This window comes from Tubulanus polymorphus, chromosome 5, assembly GCF_964204645.1.
Source record: "Tubulanus polymorphus chromosome 5, tnTubPoly1.2, whole genome shotgun sequence".
Classification (NCBI taxonomy): domain Eukaryota; kingdom Metazoa; phylum Nemertea; class Palaeonemertea; order Tubulaniformes; family Tubulanidae; genus Tubulanus; species Tubulanus polymorphus.
The window spans coordinates 5,701,646-5,723,072 of NC_134029.1; the positions used below are offsets into that span (position 1 = coordinate 5,701,646).

The 21,427-nt window shown below is 37.6% G+C and overlaps 1 protein-coding gene across 1 annotated transcript; it reads right to left on the reverse strand.

Moving 5' to 3' along the window:
• Positions 1-521: 521 nt before the first annotated feature.
• On the reverse strand, positions 522-21,176 carry LOC141905484 (cilia- and flagella-associated protein 337-like). The gene is made up of 26 exons (XM_074794350.1): positions 20,905-21,176; positions 20,254-20,809; positions 9,454-9,594; positions 9,250-9,270; positions 8,481-8,714; positions 8,083-8,142; positions 7,894-7,982; positions 7,531-7,623; positions 7,347-7,439; positions 7,059-7,246; positions 6,368-6,565; positions 6,147-6,189; positions 5,705-5,810; positions 5,245-5,396; positions 5,061-5,163; positions 4,843-4,949; positions 4,653-4,732; positions 4,508-4,562; positions 4,138-4,243; positions 3,603-3,765; positions 3,362-3,513; positions 3,088-3,232; positions 2,717-2,845; positions 2,417-2,607; positions 1,941-2,056; positions 522-1,700 (listed from the first exon to the last, which is right to left on the reverse strand). Exons 1-26 carry the CDS (start codon positions 21,174-21,176, stop codon positions 1,541-1,543), a joined length of 3,753 nt encoding a protein of 1,250 aa, XP_074650451.1. The 3' UTR covers positions 522-1,540.
• Between the last annotated feature and the right edge of the window lie 251 nt (positions 21,177-21,427).

The window sequence follows — 21,427 nt, forward strand, 5'->3', positions numbered from 1 at the left end:
ACAACAGAGCGACAAAAACGACCGGAAAATACATCTGCATCGTTTCTTGTTTGAGGTTTAATGGGAAATGATTTGGAAAACGCGCACTTTATAATTCATATCAGTGATAGATTTTTCTATTTACAACAGACGAATGCGCGCCGCACGCGTTCTTGTATTCTTGTCATTTATTCATGAAAAATATCGAATGTATCGTGGACATTAAAAACAGTTTTGCCATTTCAATAGATTCAGTGATGTAACGCTATACTCTAAACGAAAAGCATTCCGACTTTGTATTGAGAACGTAACATGAATTTAGATGAAAAACATAGTCATCATGATCTAAAATATCACCAACGGCTCTCCACACCATGATGCCTTCATCCGTCCGTTTTCACTAACTACTGCGAGGTCTTCCAACCATCGACAACAAAATGGGCTTTCCAAATCGTGTTTGACAATGCTAAAGAAATTCCCAAATTGTAAAAAAGCAATTGCATTAGTGTATTCATGATATATTTACTTTATTTATAAGCTCTCTAAATAATATAGATAATGTATATTAAATGAATCCTGATACATAATCACAATCATAAACAAATTTCATCGTTTGTGAATCATATAATCAATACCGTCATTAACAATTGGTACGATCATCATTACAAACGTGTAACAACGACACCATTCCGTTTTAAAATGGTTTTTCCTCCAATATTCATCAAACAAAAGCCGTTTATGGACGGATATCTGTACATTAAAAAAACTATTTACAATACAACGGACGGATTTTTCAACTGAAGAGTTCGATCACTTGTAAAAAGGAAATCTATCAGCATTATCACGATGACTGGGTTTTTATTTTGATGATCAACAACCTACATTCCTCTCATGTTGCGGAAATTTACCATTTCCGGAATCGTCTTAAAACGAATGATTTTCTTTTTTAAGTGTTCAATGGATTGTTTTTTTCCCTTATTCCGCAATGAGATTGGTGACGAAAAACCGGTATTTATCTATGGAATGTAGTCATAATTTTGTAACACTTTGATTCGTTAAGCTGATAAAAAAACAATATAATTTCAACATTTTCTAAATTCGTCTATTATCACAGATATTCGCGACATAAAAATGCATAAAAGTATTTCTACACAATAACGCCTCCCTTATTAAGGCGCAAACTATCAACTTAAGCAAAGATTCTCAAAAGACTTTTCACTTTCAACGGTCTTTCTAAAACTAACAAATCTTGGGGGAAGTTTTACATCACCTAAAAGTATTCTTAATGGCAAAAAACATTCGATGACATGTAAATTTCACTGATTATCTTTTTCGTTGATCACGTGATATAGTATCAATTGTAAATTTCATAATATACATTGAATACCATCCATTGTCTATTGTATTTCAAATACATGATTAATTAACGGTTCTAAAATCTCATTGTTGGTTTGTAATTCGTTTAAGCATTTCTTCTTTCTAAATCATAATCATTAAATACAAAATAATTGTATCAAGAATAACAATTTAAAAAACGCCACGCAAAAAAACCCCAATAAATCTAGTCATCGTCGTAAAATGCGAACGGGTCGTTTCGGTTGACTTTTAATTTCGGCGGATCGATTATTGGAGTGTCGGCGAGGTCGAAACATTTCAACGATTGATATTCACTCGGTCCACCGCGGTCTATTCGTATCGGTTTATTTTTCTCGTGTCGTAACCTAAAGCAAAGAGATTGACAGATGATGGCTAATTCATAATTCAGCAATTGACTGTGGTTACAAAATATGCATAGGTACCACCAATATATAATGTAAATACCATTTTATTCTGCAAAAAGTGCAAGCAAAAGCCTGCTGGGACTTGTAAAGAGTAAGTCCCAAGTAAAATGCATCAACTGGATATAGATTATCTGCCAGATCCACGCAAAAGAGGGGGCAGATGCAATAAAACTTTGTTACCTTTTTCCTGTTCCATTTCTGAATGGTTTTTTGGCTATCTGCTCGGCTATCGCGTCGTCATCAACGAAGAACTGTGATTTTCCGATGTACGTAGGAGTTGTGGGCTTTTCCTGCAACTATAAATAGTTCAATTGTATTTAGCGAGACATCTCCCGTTTCGGGCATAGAAAAATTACTGTGTATACTTTTTACTGGATATACATACAACCTTTCAGATAAAGTCTACTTTTACATAGGATAGATCTAATGTTGATCAAAAACTGTGGATCAATCCGAAAAGAATTTTTTTCATTGATTCAATATGATGGAATGAAATAAATTTGAGCTTTGTTATCAAAGGTTTACAACAGGGATTGAAGCCTGAAATATCCTGAGGTCCCTGTTCCAGAGTTGTGAATTACATTTCACTCTCACAAGCAAAAATTCATAATTGCAGAACTGGGTTCCGAATAGATGGAGGTTCGTAATTTACGTACATGTACCTTTTCTTCTGTGTCGGAGTTTTGCGCCGAATCGCCATCCACAACGCCATCTATTGACTGAGTTCGATCGAGTACGGGATGTGACGGTAAACTGAGTGGATCGACGAGCACGTCGTAAGGAACCATAGGATGCTGGAACGTCGACGGATCGAAAACATCCCACGGATCTGGCTGACCGAAAGTACCTAAAATAATAGCAGAATAGCTTCCGGTTTACAATATGAAGAATGATAATTTCATGTTTTTCAAAGTAAAGAAAATATACAAGTTGATTTAATCAGTAATAACAAGTACCTATGTAGTCGCCATCGAATGTCCATAGACGAACTGTACAATCTAACGATGCAGTGATTATCATTTTATGGTCTTCCACCAGATCTAAAGCGGTTACGCTGTCAATATGACCTCGCCACATTATCAACACTACAAATATATGAGCAACATTTCAAGCGGACTGTACACCGCACCATTATTTTGAATCGGCCTATGTGCACCTTCCAGCATCCTCCAGTTGAACCTCCGATATTGAATCAATATTCCGAGCTAAGACCCAAATGAAAATTGGTATCAATTTCAGAGTGGATATGATGAACTACCGGCTGTTAAAAGCTGATTCTCTGGTGCCATGTAGTGATATAATACTAATACTAATAGGTAGTACTCACATTCAGGTGGTTCAATAGTCGGGCCGTTCGTTGCGTAGCCTTCTATTTTCCAAACGTAAATAAAGCCCATACTGTCAGCGGTGTACAATGTCTTATCATTTCGATCGACCTCCATAGTAGTAACCATAACACCGGGTCGATGCGACTACAAAATAACGAATACAAATGGATTAACGAAAACCTGAAAACTTTGTGGGTAGTTTGTTCAACTGTTGAACCAATTTTTGACGAGGCTTGAAATGTTTTGCCGCTGAATGTAACGTAAGGTACTTACACCGGGAAATTGAGCCATCAGTTTACCGCCGTTGTATACACCCCAGAAATGAATGTGTCCTCGCGGTCCACTTGATATCAGAGAACCGGCGTCTTTATTATACGAACGCGATTTCAGGAACAGTAATTTATTCACGCTTAGATCTCCATCCACTGAAAAAGCAGTTTTCGAGAAAATACGGGTGAGAACCTTCACGAAATAAATTTATCGAATAAATAAATCGATTTATTTAAAAACTTACAGGATTCGTGTTCGTAGTTTCGAGGTTCCGGTGCATGAAGGTGACAGAATATGTGACCGGATATTAGATTCCAAACGATCACTTCACCGTCGTAACTCGACGTCGCCAGAAACGATGGCGAACTCACCGCAACTGACAGTATATCTTCTTTATGTCCATTAGCCTGAAACATGAAGCAACCGCAGTGAAACGAACATTTCATCAACAGATGAGAAGACCTCTCTACACAATGTTGTATTGGCATCTTCAGTTGCGACTGAACCAATCAAAGGTCAATTTCCATCTAAACCAATCTGATAAATGAACACTTGTCTTAGGTTTAGAGCCACTTTCTAAATGGCGGATCAAAGTCCCAGTGACTTGTAGAAAATTATTTAACTGGGTTATTGCAGATCAACGGAACGTCATGACAAACCACAGGGATTTGAGAAGTTGCCATTACAAACATCGAATTTCTTCCAAAGATTTGGGTAAAAATCTTGTGTTCGTTGCATCTGATATGCAAGTTAATACCGAAAGTTATTGACCTACTTACAATGTCGTCTGCCCAGTTTGGTAATGGATGACTGATGTGATGAACTCCCTCTGAATTATCAGTGTACATATTTATTCTTCTATCCCAACCGACTGCTATCACATATCTACAGTAAATTTTACAGTAAAATAAACAGAACTGCTATCAAGCTATAATGTCATGCAAGCATGACTAAGGTACTTCAAAATTGCCTTTTTTTCTTATTCCATTTGAGGCCAAACATACTGCAGTTTTAAAATGTCCTAAAATTTTGAACCCCACTCCTTTCCTGCATTGTGTTTACAGGAGAAAGTGGTTTTATTCTAGAACCCCTCCCCTCCGAACTGTATATATAAAAGTAGATGATCCCCGCAATGCTTTTTGTCTGTACCTGTTTCGATTCATCTCGACGTAACACACAGAACAGATCTCTTCATTGTCAGCTTCTGAAATCAATATCAGAATGATCTTATTAGTAAGAGGGTCACTTCAGGAAATGATAGGATCGTACTGCCTTATTGTCGTAGTAATTGTACCTTTTTGCATCGTTCTCAAACAATGTCCATTATTGTAGTTCCAAATACGTAAACAGCCATCTCTACCTCCTGTTATGAGTCTACGTAGAAAATACAGTCGACATTAAAAAATTAAACCATTTTCTCTGCATATTAACCGCAGTTTCATCAAATTTAGAAACTGTAAATTGAGTTTCAATATGAAAAGTACCTTCTATCGGTATTATCGAATGAGACGCAAGTAATAGCACTCTCGCCGTGCGCCTCGTTGAATTCAAATATCAAATTTCCCGATTCAAAGTCCCATATTTTGACAACCTGTCAGTTGAAACATATCAAAAATATCAAACATCGGAATAACAAGCGTCCGTGAAAACTCAATTGTTAACTAACATTGATAATGGTTAATGAATTATTCAAATAACTTACAGAACCATCAGAACATGTTATCAGCTGTTTGAATGAAGGGTTGTACTTAATACAATGAATTGCCTCTTTATGCGTGACCGGAATTTCAGCACTAAAGTGCGGCCTGAAAAAACGGAACGTTTCTTTTTTAAAAATAAGCAGTCTAAGCCGATGTCGGAAGATGGCAGAGTGTTTGTTCGCTTACTTGACAACTTGGCTAATCATCGCCATCTGATCAGTAGCAACGACGAGGCCTCGGTTGAATATCGAATAAAAACACGTCTGCAAATCGCCGCGAATCTTGTGACCTTTCGGACGAATCGTGTGAATACAATTATGATCTTGGATATCCCAAACCTACAACAAAACAATCATTAGATATTCATTCCTCAAACCACCGAGCACCACTCAGGTCATTGATAGCAGGTTAAAGGTTTCATTTTCAGAAGAAGCATCAACAAAACTTCATTTGGGATTTGGAAACCTCATTTGATCAGGGGTCAGTCGCTTCAAAGTTTGTTTAAAGTTAGGCATCATCATGGTTATCATGCAGTTTGATTGTCACTTTTTCACCTATCCACTCTAAACAACTTTTGAGCAACCAACCCCCAGATCAATAGCCGCTGCACCTCCTCTCCTATTTATGGATTAATCTCCAGTCTTACCTTGACACATTTATCTGTTGAGACACTATAAATCCTATTTTCTTCCTCTGAGATACGCAAATAAGAAATGGGAGCGCTGTGTCCTCGTATAGTGGCAGTTGGTTTTCTGATTAAAGCAAAAATATTGTTTTTAAGTTATGCTTAATTTCTGAAAAGTTCAACGATTGAGTGATCAAAAACAATTCACATGAAACATCAAAACTAAACAGGTATTTGTTTGATGGCTTTATGTCGTTCAGATCTTGGTTTCCCAAGACTAACCGTATTGGATTATTCATTTAACCTCATGATGGGACGGCCTTTGAAGTGTTGCCCGCACACTGTAAGCAGCCAGCAGGACTCAAACCTGCTTATCAATCAGCACTGATAGTGGTTGCAACAGCATCTCACTGAGCGACCGAGGCCACTGTAGTTGAATAGGTAATTTCTAGTGGTTACTTACCCTGAAACGTAAGGATTCCAAATTCTGAGTATTCTGTCCATTCCTAAATACAAAAAAGGGAAAAACATTACTTAATGATTGGTAAATGAGGAAATTAACATAAGTGGGCATCAGTTTCAGTTGTGGTATTGTACTTATTGGAAACATGAAGCGAAACCAGAAATTTCAGTTAAACTTTGTCATGAGATGAAACCCAGATAAAAAGATCATTTGTCGCCTACCTCCAGTAACAATAACATTTTTCGATTTCGAGAAATCGAACGTTTTGACGCCCTTGTAAATTTTGAAAACGGTCTGATCGGCTTTCAGTCGATGTTTCGCCTCTTTCCACGAGTAACTGATTTTCTGTTTCGGTTTTTCGTGGTTCGTATTTTGGTCTTTCATCTGTTGTTCAATCTGCGTACTGCCTTGGGTGTAACCTGCAACAAATATACAGTGAGAATGCTGTAGAAAAAATACATAAGCAACGAGTTGATCAGCGAGTCTATTGCCAACCTCTGAAATTCTAACTCAGGGATAAAAAACCTGAAACCTTTTACTGACACAGTGATCAAATGCTGCAAAAAGAAAAGCTAATTTATCAGGGATGTTTTAAGGACATAAGCGAGGGGCTGATCTATGAAAATTAAAAGGTCGGAGTCCATAATAAAAGAAATAAAAGAAGAGGGTTCCATGTGTTTCCGCCTTCAGTTTTAGACATTTTTGAAGAAATATATCCAAAAGGTTGCAATTTCCGAGAGGACGAGCGTCAAACATACGTGTTTTAATGATCTCTGTCTTAACAAAAAGGGCAACGGTCCAGACTCCCGAGACCACCGCCTAAATCCACCCCTGATAAGTTCACTTAACATAAGATAATATCCTTAATCCTTGCTAGAAAGGATATTATCTGTGTCCCTAACAAGCGCTCACCTATAACTAGAGCAGTTCCCGAGTGATTGGAGCACGATATCACTTGTCTGATAGAGTTGTAGTATTTCACCTCCTGTACCCAATCATCGTGTACTTTCCATCGGATGAATTTACAGCTCGGACTGTTCGCGACGACTTCGATTCCGACGCTCGCTATTCCTTCGGTTTTTGGCATCTTTTTCCAAGTTCTGATCGTCAAATAGAACGAAATGAAGGCTTTGATTAAAACATCACAGATGATTCCATATAGGGAGCTAAGTGACACAATGTACATAAAGTGAAACGTACCTAAGGCATTCTCCGGCATTGTTGATAACTAGTATATTGATACATCCCATACTGTCTCCATACAGTATCATACACTCATCATGACCCGTAGAACTAGAATGAAGTATTATATGAATACGCACGTCTTCGAAACAGGTAACTATTTACACATATTAGTGGACACAGTGTTGATATCAATACATACCAGTAATCCAACTTTAACGGAACGGTTTCAAAACCACTAATTTGACAGTACGGCTCGAATGAAGACAATTCGAAAAACTGAATTTCTCGATCCCTGAAAATCGCAGAGATGCATTATCTATCAATAAATCTGAACAAACTGTAAAGCGTTTTTTTAAGATGGGATAAAACAGCACAGATTCATGACTCTTCCGAGTGGCATAAAATGAACTGAGAAAGTACCGGTATGGGTTTCATGAGTAAAAAGTTTTACCGTTTCAATTCATCAACCCTTTATGCTTCATCGATGTGATTTCAGATTCATTGAAAGGAATGAATGTCAAGAGAGCTGAAGTATAAATGATGAAAGTAATGTTTCACTTACCCAGTAGCTACAATGAATTTATTGTAGTGGGGCATTATTACAAAATCTGTAATCCATTTTTGTTTTTGTCTTGTAGATTGCTCAACAGTCTGAAGAAAAGATTTAAAAAGATGAAGTTGAACCTCAGTAACATCAATAAGAAACAATAGAAGTAGAAACGGGTGTAGAATTTTTCAACTATTTACATACCACAACTGTTCTTTGACGTTTCAGGTCCAATGATCCGGACCAAAAAGATACTAATCCATCCTAAAAAAATTTTTTTTTAAAACAGAAAGAAATTTATTGGAGGCCGTGAATTTCAAAAAATGATTGTACTAATCTGCAAAACATTCTTATTAATCCTACGCTTAAAATGAAAAAATAAAGACCGACGAAATTACTTGAACTAGTTTGAGCAAGTTATCTTGAGGAATACTTATGTTGTTACGAAATCATGAGATTTATTTACAAAATCCAAAAAAAGAGACTTATCAAGCAATAAGATGTGAAGATGTGATACAAACTAGAGGTATAATGTGCCCAGCATCAAATCAGCTAGAAACCAAAAAATTTATAGCAGAGCAAATATATTTGACTTAACTTACCTTACTACAGGCGATAACGTGTCCATCAGCAGTATCGCTGATGCGAAGAACTTGTTCTCTGTGGGGCATATTTTCAATCTTCGCCGGCCGATGGAAGCATACCTCCTTCGCGCGCAGGTACGAATCTTCTTTCTCGGCGTATTCCAACTGCATGTACGTACAGAATTCATCCCATGTAATGAGACCTTCCGACGACCAGTCAATCTTTTGAAACAAGGCATCGATCTGTTGAACCTGCCATAAATAATAAATTTTCTATAATCATTTTTGGTAATGGAGTACCCGTATCTAGGCTTAAACCTATGTTTTTTTATATCTGAGTTGGGATTATAGGGCATTAATGAATCTTACATACATTTTCAAAGCCAACAAGATTTAATCTTTTTTAAATCCTACAATAAACTATACAATTTTCATAATTTTCTTAATTTGCCAATGCTTACTGGGTAATCAACATTTTCAATGGGCACTGAATAATGAATATTTGTTCTGAACTTAGATCAGGGTAAATTAAGCCAATAAAATTTATCTTTATCGATACTTAAATCAAATTTATTCTTATGATAAATATTATCGTTACTACTTAGATTAGATCACCTTCACCTCTTAGAGTAAAGCATAATTTGAGGATAACATATTCATTCCAAAAAATTCATTTTTCTATTCATCAATGTTTACGGTAATTAGGACCGCAGATTAATGTTATGCTTTGTAAAACATTTTGATTCTCAGTTTAAGCTCATAATTGATTGCAAGCCATATATCTCACCAGTATTCTATTTTTGCGAGTCTTTGAAAATGAAATATATTTCAAATTAATTCATCAAATCAAGTAAATACACCGTATCGGGGCCAGTATAAGAATATAGGGCCTAGATACAATCAGGACAAGGGTTGAATGAAAAACAGTGAAAAAGATTCCACATGTTCATGACTGCAAATGAATCTAAAATTATATGCGAAATGTTTTTACCTTCGATCCAGTAATGTGAAGTTTAGCCTTGAGTAACTCCTTGAATTGTACGAGATCGAGTTTGCCTTCACTTCCATAGCTAGCTGTTTCGAATGCCTTTTTCAGATCTTCTAACGTTTCGATGTTTATTTTCTCTTCAAGCTGAAGCAAGAAACGTTAATCAGTTTATTTTCGACAAAAGGGAGACAAATATTTTTCTTACAGTGAGGATCCCTAAGTGACCCACTATTCTATCAAATAAGGGACAATTGCTTCTTCACATAAATCGTGATTACTCTGTACTTCCACATTTACTAATCAAAATGATTGTCCATGATTTTTTGCTAGAATGTGTTAGTTTACTGACATTTTCAGCGTCAAGAAGGCACAAGACAGAATCACGAACTTCCGTATTCATTAAACAGGTCAATAAACTAGTAAATCACAATGTGAATTATTTGTGAAACATACAACTGGCACCAGATTGTTTAATATTCACCTGGTCATAAACTCATTAAATATTCATTAACGGGCAAACCCTGTTTAGAACCAGACTGCGACCCATTCGATATTTAATTAATTCAAACAACACCTCTACTAGACATTCATCGAGCCGCCTGAGCGTCAAAGTCGGTAAAATGTGCGATTCACGCCACATTTAATAAACACAACTGCCTTACAGAATCATAGCATGTGCGGCAATAAACCGCAGGAAACTAGAAAATTCACCATCAAAGATAGAAGTTAGATGAAAGCATAGAGAAAATGGCCGGGGCAAAAATTATTTCGAAATTGGTAAATAGGGCGGAGAGGTGAATAATAATCTATAACACATTGATCGGAGATAGCTTTGATATTTAAGAATGCCACAGATTAGAAGAGTATCGTTTGAAATATTCATTAAAAGAAACCATGATTAAGAAATGGTCTTAAGATCATCTTAGAAATAACTAAATGATTTAAGTAATTTAGGCACAGCTCTAGTAAAGTTGAAGTAACAAGGAAGGAAATGGGGCCTTCATAAAAATAAAGACACCATCATACTACAGGGATAACAGCATTATAAGGGGGACTGGGTGGTGTGATTTTCAAGAAAGCTGCTCCTGGCAAATGCTACATGAAGTCTAAAATGAATTTCCTAAATATTCAAAACCCGTAACTATCATTACGAAGTTCCTGAGATTTTTCTGATTTGCCAGTATTTGGCCTGGGCCAAACTTGTTCGGAACAGGCCCGAGTCAAATTTGGCCCGCGCCTACTCAGCAAAGCACTCACTCGATACTAAACAATGGCTAAACAAAGCGAAGTGAGTTGCAATTCGCGCGCAATGATTTGACCTGTACTAAAATTTGGCTTGGGCCAGGTCCAAGGTTTTTGGTCGGGTCAAACAGGCACGGGCCCATCTAGCACCCGTGATGCGATCGCAGCTATAACCAGCGGTTTTTCCTAATTTGTTTCTTATCACATTACCTCATTCGTAATCATACTACAGTGGCTCGGTATGACCGGTAGCAGACGCATGTCCGGTCTGATTGAACAATCGATTTCGGGCACGAGTTCGTACATCGGAGTCGTCCCGAATTTAGCCGTCGACACGGGAAGCGGTTCTAAATTCGGCGGATATAGAATATCGCGATCGGTTATATCGCTTCCGAAAACTCGTATGTCTTCGACTATCTCGACCGGTCGAATATTTATCATAAACGGAACGTTTTCGATTTTCGGTAGTTTCTCGTCGGGTTTTGATTCGGCTGCTAGTAACGCGCCGCGGCTGCTCGATTTACCGCGCGAGGACGATCCGCTAACCGTCGACGATCGCGAGGACGATCTATGCGATTGTTGCGATTTTATTCCGTTTGTTCCGACGTCCGGATACGGGGAATTCGAGCGGGATTTAGACGGTTTGGACGTCAAAAGATGATTTGCGTCGGAAAATGAAGAACTGGTTCTATGTTCACCGGTTCGTTTTAGAGCCAACTCCGAAGGCGTTCTATTCCTTAGCTCCGGAGTCCTGTTCATCGGTTCTAAGCTTTTCTTTCTTAATTCTGGAGCGTTCTTCGCAGATTCCGGAGTAACGTTCCTCGATTCCAGCGACGATTTATTCCTCGGAGTTTTGATCATCGATCCTGGAGTTTCAGTCCTCGAATCCTGAGTCTTCAGTCTCATTTCTGGAGGAGTTTTACTTCGCGACTCCGGAGTCGAAACCGTCATTTCCGATGCCTGAACTCCATCACCAGAATTAGAAATATTACCGTCAGTTCGGCCGCTTCTACGTTTTTTTCCGGATGATGCTTTCACCTCCGTATCCAGACCAAACGAGTCACGGCTTCGGCTCTGAATATTCGAGTTGGAAATCTTCGTACCGATGACGAGCGGGATTTGTTTCGCGGTTAAACTCGCATCCGAAGCGGTTAAATAAGGATTCAGCGATACAGCCGTTTCAGGTGTAGCCGTCATACTGTAAATTCACTCGCTACAAACTTCGCATAAATCAGCGGCGAACCAGCATTGATTTCATGCTGCATACACTGAATTCCAGAACGAATAGAGCTCGTTGTTAAGTGTATACACGATTTGACGAGATTTTAATTACAGATACGAATGAAACCCGAATACAAATTACTTTCGCTCACTCTTCAAATATTCATCGATTTTCCGTAATTTAATACAATAGTACTTCCGGTCCTATATAGCGTATATACGCGGTATTCTACGTGGCAACCAGACCGGTTTCATCATGTATAATTCAGACGAAGAATACATTTGGAAAACCGAAAAAACATAATCGCGACGCAATAAAATGTATAATAAAGCCTTTTCTAAAACCGTTTTTTAAATCCACTTTGCAAATTTAAAAATTTCTTCAAAAAATATAATTCAGTTTCACCAATGTAATGGCTACAAACACTGTGTCCATATTATCATAAAATTCCAAATGTAGATGCGCCTTGTCATAATCTATTTCCTTAGAATATCCACAACTATTTTCCAGCTTCGCAGCTGTATCAGGCTAGCTTAATCCAGTGGTGATTAATGATGGCAAAATGTAGTTCAGAGCAGGTAAAAAGTCACCGATCACAAATCTCGTAGCTTTTCTATAACCAGTTAAAATTTCAGTATCTCCATATAATGCACATCACTAACGACTGCCTAGTAATGAATAACTGTCGGGAAACCTTCACGGTGTCACAATCAACTGCAGAGTCCGGTGTTTAGTTTATCACGCTCAGCTTACAGTTTTAATTCACGGTCTCTAATGTCCTGTTTGCGTATTGATTGTTCTGGCAGGTTGTTGCCACTCAGCCGCACTTTCAATTTTATAAACCTGAATCGAGCTTTCAATTTTCTGCACGCGATATTTTTTGCCCATAATTTATAAGCGCCTGCATTTCGAGGTGTTGGTCTTTCGATAAAACGGGAAAGTTATTCGTCTCTAGTCTAACTTCCGAGTAACTCAAGGTCCAACTGACCTTCAGTTAAGGTCCTTGTAGCTAAGAACCACCTTGTTTTTCACAGATTTGATGAATGCCATTAGTTGCTACAACAGTTATTGTTATGACACGTATATCAAAACAAAATCGAATGCTTCGAATAAGGGGTAATGTCTGACTTCTAAATTCTTCGAAATTATGTTATCACATTAAATTCCTGTTTCAAAAACTTCCTTCTTGATTATGCATACGCAGACTTATCACAAATGAGTTGAAAATGAAAACTATTGCCGTTCGACTGCTGTCTTAAAGGCTTATAAATATATATATATATATATATATATATATATATATCCCCTAGTCACCAGATTGTGAATGACAAATTAAGCCTGCACAACCTTTCAATCAAAATTCCGAAATTGAAGAAATCTAATCCGTGATATGTTAATCCATTTATGGCTTAGAGAATAAGGAATTCCTCTCAACTAGCGCAAATTGTTATAATATACCGTTCAATAAAGCCCAAACAGGTCCTAACACTCTCATGAAATTCATCATCAACATCACTTGAAATATACGGGATTGAAGTCGAGCTAATTATGATGAAAAAATTGCGTGTAAGTTTACATCGATGATTTCTATTGAAATGAAAGACAGACCGTACTTTGAAGGTTAACTAGATTTATTTGAAGTAGGAGCTTTCGCTACTAGTGCGCAGTAGCTTGATCTGGTGTTTCACTCTACAAGATGAAGCGACTATACACTAGTAGCAAAAGCTTGTACTTCAAATAAATCCAGTTTACCTTATAAGTAAAATCGGTCCGTCTGATTTTACAGATTCCACACCGGGTTTTAACACAGCTCGTCTAAAACTCTATGCAAATAAAGAACCAGATTTAGGTTAAGCTTAATAGTCAAAATTTGTTCAATTTCCATTGTTTTGAGTTGACTCTACCGCAGTCAAACAGCTCCAGACTAATAGTTATCTCCATGTGAACTGACTCTAAAATGCCCTCGATGAGTCCGCGGTGAAACCAATGCAACGAACATCAAATAGAATATTCTATTTCGTTGACCTGGGGGCAAATGATTAATACAATGAAATCAACATCGATTATAAAGCTGATCAATATATAATAGGACGATAAATCCGTGAACTCAGAGATAAAACTCTAATCAATAATTTATGTACTTACTACAGGACACAGACATTCCAAAAAAGTCAGGCTATTCCAACGATAAAAGCCAACATCGTCCATAATGTAATAATTCTGTATCGTTATTTAAAACCAGTATTGCCAATTTGTCTCATATCAGCTCAAGAAAGTAACTATCTTTAAACCGTGACCGGGATATAAAGACTATGATCGTACAAATAGACTTGTCACCGAGATGTTTACATTATGTTCATTTACACACGGCAAATATATCCGTATTAACGACGAAGTTAAGCCCCGTACGTCGTTTGAGGTAAAACGGGTTTGCCTCACGTCAAACAAGAGCAGCCTCGTAATCCCATCAAATGAAGATTTGTGGGTCTTTTAAACGCGTATTTCCTTGCGAAAAAATGTTCGCGTTAAACCGATCGAGTTTCGCATAAAGGTTTTTCGAGGAAATAATCTATTAAAACGACATTGAATTACCTGATTATATCTCTACACATTACTAGGGCTCTTATCAGGACAAAAATGCCAATCAACTGACTGACACTTGTGAGGTTAGCAAAGTAGAACTACTTCAATACGAACTCACTCGAATCTTATCGGATTAATAATCAATTATGCCACAATTATTGAACTGGATGTTGACAAAATAGACCATTAATGGCTGTCTACGTTCATGTCCTAACTATTTTTGCAAAAAGATTGCATTCGAACTGTTGCCAAAACAGAAACTGAGGACATTCTAGTTGTTAAGCAAATCTATGGAAGTTAGTGACACCTTTATGACAAGCACAACTCTTTGGTTTTGTGAGGAACAGTCGAATATACATTTGCGTTAAAACTGAGCTGAAATTTTGAACTTATTTGTTGTTCTCCAGCAACAGCAAGCAGATTTAGATCCCTTATCAACGTATTAAACAAGCAAATACCGTAAATAACTGATAGTTTACCAACATTTTTATACCGAAAAGAGGTCGCAATATTCGACGGATCGACAGAAAGCAAGCGAACTGAAGCAACTACATTTCATCACGTCCATTTTTGATGTATAACGGATAAAATCTTTCCAATTCACAAAACGTACCTGTTGATTTTTCAACTCTTGCAGACCCTCGATGAAATAGACGACGTCGCGATAGACATTGACGATCATATTGAAAGGCAGCGATTTCGAGCGACTTTTTAAGTCGGCAATCGACTGCCGCCGCTGCTGCTGCTGCGATGAGCTGTCTACATCGCTCGCGTTCGACTGGACGCAAACGCTCAATGATCTAAACTTATTCATCTCGATGTAGAAAATTGATTTCGACCCCGACGAAGAATCTTATCACCGACCGAACAGAAACGGGTGAAAAATGGCGTTATCGATGTCCTTTTAACAAATTAACGTCCTGCTTCCCGCGCAGGTAAAGATTCATCCCACGGCTACAAACTTTCAAATTGTAATAAACGAACGAACGAAAGAACCATCGATCAACGCAGTATGATTATCTATCGTTTAATGAACAAATGATTATCGTACGTTATTTATTATATATCGCGTGACAGACTAAGACAACCGGCAACGTTTAGCAATTTATCATCTCTTCCTTTTCGTCGATGCGATCACCATGTCAACTAATATCGGCGTTGAAATTTTTTTCCTTACACATTCGCTCATCGATCATATTTTCTTCGTCGTCGGCCGCGAGAATTATAGTCACGATATCTGAAGAGAAATAATTGCATTTTCTTCTCAGCGTCGAACTCTGTAGTGTACTAATTGATTTCTATTCCACCGGCCGATCGATTATGAATCTATGAGGCGTCGAATCGTTGATGAGGTCGGCGGAAAGCGAAAAATAACTCGAGTTGTTGAATTTATTTCATTCCTCCAATACAGAAAGATCGCGTCAAAATCCTTCACCACTCAGTAATTCATTTATCCAAATTTTCCATGATAAGAACTAAATGACCTTCCAGATTTGAAATGACGTAAATCTAAAACATCTTTTAGGCGCTGTAAAAAGTCATACACATGAAAATAACCATCATCAGGAGGAATGGAGACATATCTACAGTTGACACAGAAGAACCACTCTTCCAAGCTGCACATATCCACTGGCATGATTTGAAAATTAATAAAATCTAGAGTGGCTAGCGAAGTCGTGTAAAAATGCCGGTTTGGTTAGAGCATGGACTGTAAAAGTCCATGATTAGAATCAACGGACCAGCTAATCTTAGGATAAAAATGTTGTAATGAAAGACAGGGCAATACGGCCTGGTAATTATACAGTATTATATGTAATCATATCTAAGAACCATGAGTAACTCAGATTACATGGCATTAACAAATTAAACAGCTTGAAACGCAGTCAAACTATGGAAAACTTACCCAGCCTTTGCGTTTGATAAATTCAGGCTTTGGAACTTCGATAGCTGGGGGGTCTGGGGGACCGAAATAGCGTTTCTTGAACAGACACTGATTTCCGTATATATCCAAAATTCGAAGCGGTACATTTCGTGCCGCGTTTGACATATCGAAGCTAATTTCCAATGAGTAATCGAGAAAAAAGTGATAAAAGATGATCGTTTCATACGCGATAAACAGATTCAAAACATTTCGAAATATACAGTAAACCTTGAGGTATTTGGTGAAGTCAAATAAGAAACATCATATTTTGTCTACGGATCAAGAGAAATGTTCAAAGTTTGAAATTATTTATTTTCAGCCATAATAACTTTTTCAGAGTAAAATATCTCGGGAAAAATATCAAAGAAAGATGAAAAAGACATAGATTTAATGAGCAAGTTCAAACATTCAGATGGTATTTTCTTGATACAACAATCACATTTTATGTTCCCTTGAAGTTTATAGTACGAAGGGGATGACAAAGATTTTCATGCAAGGTTTACGGGAAATAGTTCATAGAAAAGTTTTAAATGTTTCAGCGTAGGGCTCAGTCTTGAAAAACCACTAAACACCTTCAATTTCGAAGTGGTAATTCAATAAGAACAAACAAAATCTTTTCACGCCAAAACCTTTTCGTTAAAAAGTTAACTCAATTAAGATTTAACTGATTGTGGTTATTGATTGAAAGAATTTAACCGAATAGCCTCTAATAAAAAACGTTTTGTCAGATTTTTCATGAAACTGATCCCAGATCATCTTTTATATTCACCTTATTCAGCCGAAGAGAGACGATCGGAAACTCGACAATCCTGTAAAACCTTCTCCTCTTGAAATGCGATGAAAACATCTTAACCACTCCTGATCTGTATCTATCCATATATACACACCGTTAACGACTTCTTCGTTAATTATTAATCCTGCAACTTTAATTATCAGGTACCCAGGACTCGAACAATTGTTAATTAAATTAGCCTAGCATCTGTCCTATATATAGCGGCATAGCAGACTCTGAATCATGGAACAATCGAATTGTCAGTTCTTTCAGGTACTAACTCGTCGAAAGCATTGAATTTCATCGTTCAGTTTTCTGCACAAATTTACTTAGTAAAATACATGACGTAAAAGTTTGTTCTGCTTTTTATATCATTTTTTTCGCAATAACTTCACATTCCATATAAAAAAATATAAGTGAAAACATCATGGCCCATAAGCCACCTTCTTATTCAAATGCTATCTCCTGTTCAAAGATGTAGATTTTATCAAAATTTCTGAAGTTCATCCATAATTTCCAACAGTCCCAATACATTTTTCGGTCTAATTCGAGTTTGAATCCAGAAAATTCTTTGACATATGTCGATAAATTCATACGTTTCTCTAAAACTATCTTTGCAATAATCCTATAAATTTGAAAAAACCATACATGTTGCGCATCATCCAATCTGAACACAGACACCTAATTTTCTGGGACGTCCATATTTCTCGTAACCTCTAACCGTCAACCTTGAATCGCGAGTTGACGTGACTTTACGACTTCAATCATTGCGAGTTCGAATTTAACATCTTCCGCTGTTGCCAGTAATATAGCATCGATGACGTCGTCCGACCCTCCATCACTCCATCCCTCCATCCATCCATCGGTCGTAACGAAAAGAAACGACGTGAAATCAACTGATCATAAACAGAATCATTTCCCGAGGGACATTGCGAACAGAAATAATCGACTATAATATAAAAACGACTCTATACTCGATCTTTATTATCAATCATTAAACATGGCATCGCATAATTAAATTGAAAAATCAATAATCAATTAACGTATAACCGATTCAATTAAAGCACCTGTTACATGAACGTGATGCAAGGCAGCATGCAACGTTATCATTTTTGTGCTGTTCAACAAATGAACGATCTTTTCATATAAAAATATCTTTTCCGACTTTATTTCTTCGCTTTTTGCGCATATAATTATTGGCAGAACGTATTCAAACATTTTGAAGTTCTATATGCAAAACTCATACCTTTAACAGCAGTATGGAAAACACTTTGATTCATATTGGCTTCCCATAAGTAATTTTTGCCACCAATGCAACCAATCCAGGCATAAATACATTTTTGTGATACATACACTTGTAAACCTATGGATGTTTCTAAAGTATTTTGGTTGGTTCATCAAACAATGTTTTATGTGGTTACTGCAAAAGAACCAGGGTCTTCAAGTCTTATGTGGCCAATTATGCTATCAAGTCCTCAAGAAAGAGCAGAATCAACTCATAGTCAGTAATTCTCATAATTTTTCAGAAAAATATCATCACATGGGATACTTATTTTTTATTAAGTTGATTTGTTAAGAATTGGTAATCTAGATCCAAAGGCCTACTCTCAAACACCATAAGCCGATGTGACCACTAAAATATTGGCATGAACACTTCAATTAACACAGTAATGCCATTTGATTAAACGAACATTTGCCCGCAGGGGAAATAACCAGACAAACAAAAAGCCTGTAAAATCATAGGCAATAAAATGGAACAATAAATATACATGCCCTTATAACAGTACCTATCTCGTAACTTCGAAACCAGTTTTTAGCAAACCATGTTACCCCTGTCATTTGTATTAATATCTAATAGGAAGTGGGTAGTCTTCATTGGAAAAAGAAATACTGAAATTAATTACGATGACAAAAATACAAAGTTTGTGCGGAGCTTGAAAATTTCTCGTCCTTAAGAAGAGTTTTCTACTCGTAGTAGGCCTTAATTGGTTCGACCGTCATAACTGTTATTGACCTGAAAAGCCTTAAGCTCGGTAGACTGCTCGTAACCATAACAAACCATTGAACTCTGGGTAAATCAGCGGACAGAAACTAAAACAGTGACTGAATAACACACGTTCACCGAGCACTGAACAGTTAAATCACTGTCAAACCAAGATGTACGCCTAATTGCAAATAATACATTAAACTGTTGAAAGGAAGGAATTAAGACCTAAAGATATTAATTCAAGAGGGATATATCACTGGCCTGAGTATGTTAAATATATGGGTATTTTGTGGATATGGATATGCATGATGACAGCTATTCATTCATAACTATACCTAAGAGTCTATAAAATTTATTGCACATACAAATAAATATTTCATGGGAAAAACTACTACAGCCAACGCATACGAGAATTGAATGGCCAATATATATTCAAGCTACATACATTCAAATAGAATGGACTAGTCCTAACTAGGTCTAATGCCTAGAAAAAAGATTTGCCGACAGTTCTGCAATAACTTCCCAAGATGAAGATGTTTTGGCCATCAGGCATGGATTGATTGATTGGTTTCCACCGTCCTTTCGACCAGATTACATTCTAAATTCTAGATAGTATTATAGCATAGCATAATCTGTTATCCGGGAGAGAGTTGGTAAAAACCATAGGTGACGTTTGTTCGATCGAAACCTTACTAAATTCATTGACCTGAATTTGAAAGGTTCCTCAATCAGCGTGTATATTAGTCAGTAACCTAGTTTCACGATGGGATATTTTCACAAACCACAGGCCATCCGATTAGCTCACCAACGATTAGGTAACTAGGCGTAATAGGCATATATTATACTCCCCACCTAATCGTTGGTGGTAAGCTTTAAGGCCTATATCGGATGAGCTTGCGAATATGTCTGATCGTGAAACAAAACGACAGACGGGATACTGACTAGGTCTTTAGTATCAGTACCCAGCGCTAAGCGTGCCCGCAGCTGATCCATTCAACTCATTTGACCGCACTAAAACCTGTATTCACAATAATCTCTTCTACAAAAACATGAAATCATAAAACACCATAACTTACTTTGCTTTTGAGATTTGTTGCTAGGGTCGTTGAAAGCCGGGCTTGAAACGCTATTTCAGTTGTGGCGATACCATCGATTAAACTGATGGTATTTCTTCTGACTCGCTCAACCACGGGCGGCGGCCCAGTCGTCGCGGGCTGGTCTTCATTGATGGTAGCCGGCTGATAAGCAGTCCTTACTCCGGCGTGAGTTACCGGTCGCTGAGATCCTAGGGCGCTCGAAGGCCGGCGTCCATCGTACGGCGAATTTACGGCGTTGACCTTACCGTATCTAACGCTGGTTTGTAAATTCGCCTGGGCCGAACTGGGCCGGACTTTCTTCTGGGTCGGTTTCGGCAGCAGAGGCATCCTACCCGCTGCGTGTTTCGGCGCTGGTTCCAACGGGCGCGGTTTGTAATTTAACGCGGAAACGTGCACTAAAGCATCCAACAGTTTTCGTTCACTGGTCGTCGTCAGACATTGTTGTTTACGTGAGAACAGCGCCACACTTGACGTGTATAACGACGACCACAGTTTCGATTTCCCGAAGAACTCGTTCGCCGTCTGGCGGTATTCACTGGAAACAATCAAATTCAAATCGTCGAAAACTGGCGAAACAAATTTGTTTTAAAAAACTGAACCATCCCCGATAAAGCAAACTACTTTACTTACTAGTCCTCGTCCTCATCACTATCTCCAAAATGAGCTCTGGATCCTAAATCAGTTGCAGATTGACTAAAACGGCGACCCAATTGTAGACTACTCGACCATTCGGACGATGTCGCGGATGTGTTTTTAGTTTTTTTGACGTCGTCAAATTCATTTTCTTCATCGAAGAAATTTAGAATCGAATTTTTTTCTTTCTTCGTTTTGTCTTCTTTTTCTAAAATCAACATGACGGATTTTACCGACGTGCCAGCTGCAGCAGCAGTGCTTTTATTCATCACGATTCGTCTTACAGTCGTTGAAGATATTGAAAATTTAAAAATAGCAGACGCTTTTTTCGACCAAAGCGCCACCTGAAGTGACTAATTCACGGTTTACGGACTAAAGATCGGCCTCAATTCCCTCACTCATTCTCTCCATTTTGAAATTCGCATATATTCTTTTGATTCTTCAAAAAATAACACTACCCCGCATCACAATTCTTCACCTCAAAACATCATTTACATCGTAAAATAAACAAAAATAAATT